The 9997-nt window shown below is 30.5% G+C and overlaps 1 protein-coding gene across 3 annotated transcripts; it reads right to left on the bottom strand.

Annotated features, from left to right (window-relative positions):
* Positions 1 to 1528: 1528 nt before the first annotated feature.
* Positions 1529 to 9162, bottom strand: LOC126746051 (facilitated trehalose transporter Tret1-like). Of its 3 annotated transcripts, none has more exons than XM_050454139.1 (2): positions 9016 to 9162; positions 1529 to 2994 (listed from the first exon to the last, which is right to left on the bottom strand). In XM_050454139.1, the coding sequence occupies exons 1-2, from the start codon at positions 9035 to 9037 to the stop codon at positions 1655 to 1657; spliced, it is 1362 nt and encodes a 453-aa protein (XP_050310096.1). In that variant the 5' UTR covers positions 9038 to 9162; the 3' UTR covers positions 1529 to 1654. The 3 variants fall into 3 exon arrangements, with proteins under 3 accessions (XP_050310096.1, XP_050310095.1, XP_050310097.1); XM_050454138.1 differs by lacking the exon at positions 9016 to 9162 and adding an exon at positions 5596 to 5779; XM_050454140.1 differs by lacking the exon at positions 9016 to 9162 and adding an exon at positions 5567 to 5705.
* Positions 9163 to 9997: the final 835 nt, after the last annotated feature.

The raw sequence follows: 9997 nt of genomic DNA, 5'->3' as shown, positions 1-9997 counted from the left end.
TAATAGTACACTTTTCAAAAATAAAAACATTAAATTTTCCCATAGGAAGAGTGAAAAATCACATTTGTGATTTTTGGTTTTTTGCCATTTTCTCGAGTTCTATCATAGATATTATTAAGATTTTTACACTTTTTGATTCTCTAAACTATTTCACATAAGTTTTATTTGAAACAATTTTTTCTAAGACTCTTAGTTTTTTCATAAAAAAATAAAGTTAATTTTCAAAAAAAATACATGAGAATTTTTTTTTTAATGTAAAAAAGTGGAATAACTTTCTTTTCGCTATTTTTTCGAAAAATTCTATAAATACCTTTTCGATAGAGAATTTTTAATAGTACACTTTGCAAAAATAAAAACATTAAATTTTTCCATAGGAAGAGTAAAAAATCACATTCGTGATTTTTGGTTTTTTGCCATTTTCTCGAGTTCTGTCACAGATATTATTAAGGTTTTTGCATTTTTTGATTCTCCGAACTATTTTACATAAGTTTTATTTAAAACAATTTTTTCTAAGACTCTTAGTTTTTTCATAAAAAAATAAAGTTAATTTTCAAAAAAAATCCATGAGAATTTATTTTTTTATGTAAAAAGGGAAATAACTTTTTTTTCGCTGTTTTTTCGAAAAATCACATAGATACCTTTTCGATAGAGATTTTTTAATAGTACACTTTGCAAAAATAAAAAAATTAAATTTTTCAATAGGAAGAGTGAAAAATCACATTTGTGATTTTTGGTTTTTTGCGGTTTTCTCGAGTTCTATCATTGATATTATTAAGATTTTTGCACTTTTTGATTCTATGAACTATTTCACATAAGTTTTATTTGAAACAATTTTTTCTAAGACTCTTAGTTTTTTCATAAAAAAATAAAGTTAATTTTCAAAAAAAAATCGATGAGAATTTTTTTTTTAATGTAAAAAAGTGGAATAACTTTCTTTTGGCTATTTTTTCGAAAAATTCTATAGATACCTTTTCGATAGAGAATTTTTAATAGTACACTTTGCAAAAATAAAAAAATTAAATTTTTCCATAGGAAGAGTAAAAAATCACATTTGTGATTTTCGGTTTTTTGCCATTTTCTCGAGTTCTATCATAGATATAATTAAAACTTTTACACCGTTAGATTCTCTGAGTCATTCTACATAAATTTTATTAAAGACAATTTTTCCTAAAATGCTCAGCTTTTTTGTAAAAAAATAATTTAGTTAAGTTTCAAAAAAATTCCATGACATTTTTTTTTTAATGTAAAAAAGTGGAATAACTTTCTTTTGGCAATTTTTTCGAAAAATTTTATAGACACCTTTTCGATAAAAAATTTTGAGTAGCATCCCTGGCAAAAATAAAATAATTTCTATCTACTTCCAAACAATCCAAATTGAACGTTCAACTGCCTGGAAGTAATTTCTTATTTCTTCCAGACAATTGAAGGCAGCAAAACTTAAATTTCCAACTGCCTGGACGTAATTCCTTATTTCCACCTAACAAATTGAATAAGCTGGATCAAATAAATAAGATTAAACGAGAACATATAACCTTCTCATGACAATATAACCCACTAGTCACTTGTCCATTCATTTATTTACAAACTTCATCCTTAGGGATATATTTTAAAATAAACAACCCCCAGTACTGTACCCCAATATATATACACTAAATTACAAATCTCCATCTTCATTCCTCTCGACCCTCTCGCCCCTCATCATCAACTGGATCTCATCCAAAGTCTTCCCTTTGGTCTCTGGAACATAAAAAACACTAAAAGCCACAATACCGAAGCTGCACACGCTCAATATGTAAAAAGGCACGTGGATCCCATAAGAGTTTGACAACCAAGAATAAACGTTCACAGAGGTCACCGCACCGGCAATGTACCATACCTCCGCAATAGTCATTCCGATAGCTTTAATGGTCGTGGGGAAGATCTCTGCGGTTAATACAATAGGCACTAGCCCCAGTCCGAGCTTAAAAGTGGCCGCATAGACCATACAGCCTACAGCAGGAATCCAGCTGACCCCACTCACGTCATATCCGGTGTTTTTTAGCTGGAAATAGACGGTTATTATGGCCAGAATCACCCCCGTGCTCAATCCAGAGGCGATCAGCAAGAATTTCCTCCCGAACCTGTCGATTATCACGGAAGCGGTCGATCCTCCGACGATCATTATCACGGCGAATATAATCGCCGCCACATCAGACTCGATATACTTAGAACCAGCCTCGTCTAATATTGTATGAAGGTTCATGACCATTATGGTGATTCCCGAGTAGTGCTGCCCCAAGTTCAGCACAGTCATGATTGTCAGAGCGACCCGGTTGCTCTTATCCAGCACCAGGTCCCGGGGTTTCCCCCTTTCCGTCTTTTGCCTCTCCACCGACCTCTTAATGTCCTCCAGTTCCTCTTCGGAGTACTTCTTCTGACGCAGCTTCAGTAAGGCCTCCTTGGCCTCATCCACTCGATCCACGTAAACATAAAAGTACGGAGACTCCGGCATGAATGGAAAGAACACGCATTGGGACACCGTCAAAATAATCCCGATGATCGGGGGGACGTAGTATGGGGCATAAGACCCGGTGGTGTAAACCAAAAGCACCCCCAGCAACATCATCAGGTATATGGAGGCGGATAGGAACCCTCGGATTTTATGATGGGCGATTTCTGCCACGTACATTGGGGCAGCTACGAAGCAGAAATCTCCAGCCATTCCGGCAAAGAATCTGGCTACGTATAAGGTTTCCTTGTTGCGGGCGAAGATGAGGGTGGTCCAACAGAGGGCGGCCAAGAACGAGGCGGCCAGCATGGACCTCTTGCGGCCAATCTTGTTTACTAGATAGAGCACGAAAGGGAGACCCGCGGCGCTTCCTAGTAAGTTGATGGTTTCCATGAATTCCGCCTGTGAGGAGGTCATGGGGATGTGGCTGTCGGGGCCGGTGAAGTAAGGGATCATCGGGGAGGTCCAGCCGTAGGTCATGCCATCGGATATGGCCACCAGGGTACCTGGAATGTGTTATTAAAGTGTTTTGGCATTTTCTCGAGTTCTATCGTAAATGTGATGAAGGTTTTTGCACTCTTGGATGCTCTGAGTAATTCTGCACGACTTTTATTTGAGACATATTTTTCTAAGAGTTGTAGGTTTCTTGTTAAAAAATAAAGTTTATTTTCATAAGAATTTTAATGGAAAATTGTTTTTAATGCAAAGAAGTACAATAACTTTTTTTTGGCAATTTTTTTGAAAAATGCTATAGAGACCTTTTCGATGGAGAATTTTAAATACTATACTCTGCAAAAATAAAAAAAATAAATTTCCCCATAGGAAGAGTAAAAAATCACATTTGTGATTTTTGGTTTTTTGTCATTTTCTTGAGTTCTATGGCAGATATAATTAAATTTTTTGCACTTTTGGATACTCTGAGTAATTCCGCATAACTTTTATCTGAAACATTTTTTTCTAAAAGTTGTAACTTTGTTGTAAAAAAATAAAGTTTATTTTTACAAAAATTTTAATGCAGAGGTTTTTTTTTGAAACAAGTATTTAGTTTTTTGCCGTTTTCTCAGGTTCTATCATCAATATGTTAAAGATTTTTGCACTTTTGGATGCTCTGAGTAATTTGGCACAACTTTTAAATAAAACACTTTTTTCTAAGAGTTGTAGCTTTCTTGTTAAAAAATAAAGTTTATTTTCATAAGAATTTTAATGGAGACATTTTTTTTTATGCAAAGAAGTAGAATAACTTTTTTTTGGCGATTTTTTTGAAAAATGCTATAGACACCTTTTCGATGGAGAATTTTAAATACTATACTCTGCAAAAATAAAAAAATTAAATTTCCCCATAGGAAGAGTAAAAAATCACATTTGTGATTTTTGGTTTTTTGTTATTTTCTCAAGTTCTATGGCAGATATAATTAAATTTTTTGCACTTTTGGATACTCTCAGTAATTCCGCACAACTTTTATTTGAGACATTTTTTTCTAAAAGTTGTAACTTTGTTGTAAAAAAATAAAGTTTATTTTTACAAATATTTTAATGCAGAGGTTTTTTTTTGGAAAAATGCATTTAGTTTTTTGCCATTTTCTCGAGTTCTATCATCGATATGTTAAAGATTTTTGCACTTTTGGATGCTCTGAGTAATTCGGCACAACTTTTAAATAAAACACTTTTTTCTAAGAGTTGTAGCTTTCTTGTTAAAAAATAAAGTTTATTTTCATAAGAATTTTAATGGAGAGTTTTTTTTTATGCAAAGAAGTAGAATAACTTTTTTTTGGCGATTTTTTTGAAAAATGCTATAGAGACCTTTTCGATGGAGAATTTTAAATACTATACTCTGCAAAAATAAAAAAATTAAATTTCCCCATGGAAAGAGTAAAAAATCACATTTGTGATTTTTGGTTTTTTGTCATTTTCTCAAGTTCTATGGCAGATATAATTAAATTTTTTGCACTTTTGGATACTCTGAGTAATTCCGCACAACTTTTACCTAAAACATTTTTTTCTAAAAGTTGTAACTTTGTTGTAAAAAAATTAAGTTTATTTTTACAAAAATGTTAATGCAGAGGTTTCTTTTTGGAAAAATGCATTTAGTTTTTTGCCATTTTCTCGAGTTCTATCATCGATATGTTAAAGATTTTTGCACTTTTGGATGCTCTGAGTAATGCGGCACAACTTTTAAATAAAACACTTTTTTCTAAGAGTTGTAGGTTTTTTGTTAAAAAATAAAGTTTATTTTCATAAGAATTTTAATGGAAAATTTTTTTTAATGCAAAGAAGTAGAATAACTTTTTTTTGGCGATTTTTTTGAAAAATACTATAGAGACCTTTTTGATGGAGAATTCTGAGTACTATACTTTGCAAAAATAAAAAAATTAAATTTCCCCATAGAAAGAGTAAAAAATCACATTTGTGATTTTTGGTTTTTTGTTATTTTCTTGAGTTCTATGGCAGATATAATTAAATTTTTTGCACTTTTGGATACTCTGAATAATTCCGCATAACTTTTATCTGAAACATTTTTTTCTAAAAGTTATAGGTTTTTTGTAAAAAAATAAAGTTTATTTTTACAAAAATTTTAATGCAGAGGTTTTTTTTTGGAAAAATGCATTTAGTTTTTTGCCATTTTCTCAAGTTCTATCATTGATATGACAAAGGTTTTTGCACTTTTGGATACTCTGAATAATTCTACACAACTTTTATTAGAAACATTTTCTTCTAAGAGTTTTAGGTTTCTTGTTAAAAAATAAAGTTTATTTTCACAAAAATTCCAATGGAGATTTTTTTTTATGTAAAGAAGTGGAATAACTTTCTTTTGGCTATTTTTTCGAAAAATTCCATAGATACCTTTTCGATGGAGAATCTTGAGTACAATACTTTGCAAAAATAAAAAAAATTAATTTCCTCATAGGAAGAGTAAAAAATCACATTTCTCCATTTCGATTTTTTGCCATTTTCTTCACTTATATGAGTAGAATGACATTAGGAATTTAGAATATGTCATGAGTGTTTATTATCGAAGATTTTATAAATAAAGTGAAGTGATTACATGACAAATGAATTTTTAATGTGCACAGTCCTAACCTGAAGTTGAATCTTCGACCTGAACTCACCGAGGAAAGTAGCGGTAATTTGTGCCCCATTATCGACCACGAAACCGGTAGAAACTGTCATTGTTGGACAAAACCGATTCACGGGTACATTTTACGTCAGAAAACTACGAATATTTAATAATATATAAGTTTATTTTTAAGGTTAAGTGACGCATAAGTCTCGGTTCGTCTGATAACGTCGATTAATAAGTATTTAGACGCTGAAGTGATTTTGAAAGCCGAGATTCAGTTTGCCATAAGAGTATATATAAGGTGGCCCAACTGAAATTTTCAATAAGACATTTCGTTTATCACCTGTCAAAGTCCCAACTGTCACAAAGGTTGTTAATGTCGGTCAAGTGAGAAATCACTTTCAACTGTCTGGGGTTGATTTCTCACTTCTTCCAGGCGGTTGATAAATGTACAAAAATGCTAGGATACGTTTTTTCTAAGGTTTTTTTTGTTGGTATTTTAATGCTTAAAGTTTCAGTATTTTTTTTTTAATTTTCAAAAAAAAAAATTTTTTTCGAATTTTTTGGGCTGTTTTTTTTTTAATCCTTTATAGCTCTTTTATTAAGCAATTTAGAAGAAAAGAGTGTTCTAGCTTTATTTTGGGCATTCACTCATAGAGGCAAATGCAAAAATAAAAATACTGATTTTCCTTATATTTTGAGAGAAAAGTGGGAAAATGCAAAAAACAGTTTTCCTGGATTTTCTGGAAAACGGTTATACATAAAAACCTAAAATGTTTTCCACGTTATACTCCTCATTAGGCCCGACAACTTTTGTTCAAACCATTTCTCTGTCAGACCAACAGTTTTTTCAAAAAAAAATAAAAACCATTTTCAAGAGAAATTTCTAAGGGGGTCCCCTTGAATTTCCTTTAATGAGTGAAACTTTGACAATTTTTTATGACGTTGCTATTAAACTGAGAAAAATGTTTTATAAGGGTTTTTTGTTGACATTTTAATGCTTTAGGTCTCGGTAATTTTTTTTTTGATTTTCAAAAAAAAATATTTTTTCGAAATTTTTGGACCTAAAACTGGCTGTTTTTTTAAAAACCCTTAATAGCTCTTTTATTAAGCAATTTAGAAGGAAAAAGTATTCTAGCTTTATGTTGGGCATTTACCCATAGAAGCAAATGCAAAAATAAAAACACTGATTTTCCTCATAGTTTTTGAGAAAAGTGGGAAAATGTGAAAAACAGTTTTCCTGGATTTTCTGGAAAACGGTTACACATAAAAACCCAAAATGTTTTCCAAATTATAGTCCTCATTAGGCCCAACAACTTTTGTTAAAACCATTTCTCTGTCAGAATAACAGTTTTTCCAAGAAAAAATAAAAACCCTTTTTAAAAGACATTTGCTGGCCCCTGAATTTTCTTTAATGAGTGAAACTTTCACAATTTTTTATGACGTTGCTATTAAACTGAGAAAAATGTTTTATAAGGGTTTTTTGTTGGGATTTTAATGCTTTAGACTTCGGTAATGTTTTTTTTTTGATTTTCAAAAAAAAATATTTTTTCCAAATTTTTGGACCTAAAACTGGCTGTTTTTTTAAAAAACCTTAATAGCTCTTTTATTAAACAGTTTAGAAGAAAAAAGTATTCTAGCTTTATTTTGGGAATTCACCCATAGAACCAAACGCAAAAATATAAACACTGATTTTCCCGATAGTTTTCAAGAAAAGTGGGAAAATTCGAAAACAGTTTTCCTGGATTTTCTGGAAAATGGTTAAACATAAAAACCTAAAATGTTTTCCAAATTATAGTCCTCTTTAGGCCCGACAACTTTTGTTTAAACCATTTCTCTGTCAGACCAACAGTTTTTTCAAAAAAAAATAAAAACCATTTTCAAAAGAAATTTCTGAGGGAGCCCCTTGAATTTTCTTTAATGAGTGAAACTTTCACAATTTTTTTGTGGCGTTGCTATTAAACTGAGAAAAATGTTTTATAAGGGTTTTAGGTTGGCATTTTAATGCTTTAGACTTCCGTAATTTTTTTTTTGATTTTAAAAAAAAAAATTTTTTTTCGAAATTTTTGGACTAAAAACTGGCTATTTTTTTTAAAAACCTTAATAGCTCTTTTATTAAGCAATTTAGAAGGAAAAAGTATTCTAGCTTTATTTTGGGCATTCACTCATAGAAGCAAATGCAAAAATAAAAACACTGATTTTCCCGATAGTTTTCGAGAAAAGTGGGAAAATGCAAAAAACAGTTTTCCTGGATTTTCTGGAAAACCGTTACATATAAGAACCTAAAACATTTTCTAAATTACAGTCCTCCTTAGGCCCGACAACTTTTGTTTAAACCATTTCTCTGGCAGACCAACAGTTCTTCCAAAAAAAAATAAAAACCATTTTCAAAAGAAATTTCTGAGGGGCCCCCCTTGAATTTTCTTTAATGAGTGAAACTTTCACAATTTTTTGAGGCGTTACTATTAAACTGAGAAAAATGTTTTATAAGGGTTTTTTGTTGGCATTTTAGTGCTTTAGGCCTCGGTAATTTTTTTTTTGATTTTCAAAAAAAAATATTTTTTCGAAATTTTTGGACTCAAAACTGGCTGTTTTTTTTTAAAACCTTAATAGCTCTTTTATTAAGCAATTTAGAAAGAAAACGTATTCTAGCTTTATTTTGGGCATTCACCCATAGAAGCAAATGTAAAAATAAAAACACTGATTTTCCCGATAGCTTTCAAGAAAAGCGGGAAAATGTAAAAAACAGTTTTCCTGGATTTTCTGGAAAACCGTTACATATAAAAACCTAAAACATTTTTTAAATTCCACTTCTCCTTAGACCCAACAACTTTTGTTAAAACCGTTTCTCTGGCAGACCAATAGTTTTCCCAAGAAAAATTAAAAACCCTTTTTTAAAAGACATTTTCTGGCCCCTGAATTTTCTTTAAAGAGTGAAAGTTTCACAATTTTTTGCGGCGTTGCTATTAAACCGAGAAAAAAGTTTTATAATAATTTTTTGTTTGTATTTTAATGCTTTAAATTTCGGTAGTATTTTTTTTAATTTTCAACAAAAAAAATTATTACTATTAATATTATTATTATTATAAATATCCAACTGCCTGGAAGCGATTTCTTATTTCCATCAGACAGTTTGAATAATATATAGTCCATCACATCAGGGTCAAATCATTTCAAGCTTATTTTAACACCTGTCAGTTGTCCTTTCAGTTTGACTGTCATTGGTCAACTCGTTTAAAGGTCATTCATTAACCTTGACAAAAATTTACAATAACAAGCCGACATTTTACTAGCAACAATAATTAGTGTTACTACACGTAAATTAAACAAAGACACGTCGTCAACTGTTTAATCAAGTTTAAGGTTAAGTTTGCACATGTATGCATGCAAATAAGGAAAATAATCGCTGGCGGTTCAATTACCTGATACATATTATTATTATACGTTATAAAATGGATTAGTTGCTTACCTAAACATGTGGCTCTGGCCATAATAATTTCTCATTTGCTTAGAAAAACATCTGAACGCACACACACACATTTACCAGGAAATATAATGAAATTTCGTATGTGTTTAACCTTAAATGATATATAAATGCGGTCGTACGTTCGTAATCCCTCAGGCTGATCGATGAATTTTTCAATGATTACTAATTAGGGCTCGTTATTGGGGTTTTTAGATAAAAACCAGATAAATGCAAGTGATTTATGTAATGTTCATTATGCGTTCTGTTTAAGGATTGTACTGGAAAATTAGCGAGTTCCAGGGAAGCTTTAATCGGAAAAACTCCTAAGAAACGTTAATTGGTATAACTTTGGTTTGATACATTTTATAAAAAAGTTTTATGGGACTTTTTTGAAGCTTTTTGAGCAATTAAACAATTTATAAAAAAAAAAAAATTTGAAAATTTTTTTTTTTAAATTTTTCACCTAAAAATTTATCCAATTTTTCAAAAATCCTTCTTAACTCTTTTATTTTTCGATTTACGGTTAAATGTTATTCTTTATGATTTGTTCTGTTTTTGATTGGGGTTCTGATGCTAAAAGAAAAGTTTCTATATGCCTAACGGTTTTCGAGAAAATGAGGAAAAACTTCTAAGAGGTTTTTCCCAATTTTATGGAAAACTATTGGACATAAAAATGATTTTTTTATTGCACCTGATGCGCATTAATATTCCAAACAACTTTTGTTTTAATCATTTTTTTCTTCAACGAATAGTTTTCTAGAAAAAAAATAAAAACTAAAATTATGGACATTTTTCCATGTGTAACCCTCGTGATTTTCTGCGGAGGACTTTTTTTTGAAAAAGTGGTTGTAACTTTGTTCTGATGCATTTTCCAAAAAAGTTTTATAAGACTTTTTTGAAGATTTATAAGCAATTAAACAATTTATAAAAAAAAAATTAAATTTTTGAAAAAAAAATTTTTTTTTCATTTTTCACCTAAAAATTT

The sequence above is a fragment of the Anthonomus grandis genome, chromosome 17, assembly GCF_022605725.1.
Source record: "Anthonomus grandis grandis chromosome 17, icAntGran1.3, whole genome shotgun sequence".
In the NCBI taxonomy this organism is placed as follows: domain Eukaryota; kingdom Metazoa; phylum Arthropoda; class Insecta; order Coleoptera; family Curculionidae; genus Anthonomus; species Anthonomus grandis.
The sequence above is the reverse complement of the archived record's forward strand: the minus strand, read 5'-3'. Positions and strand labels throughout refer to the sequence as shown.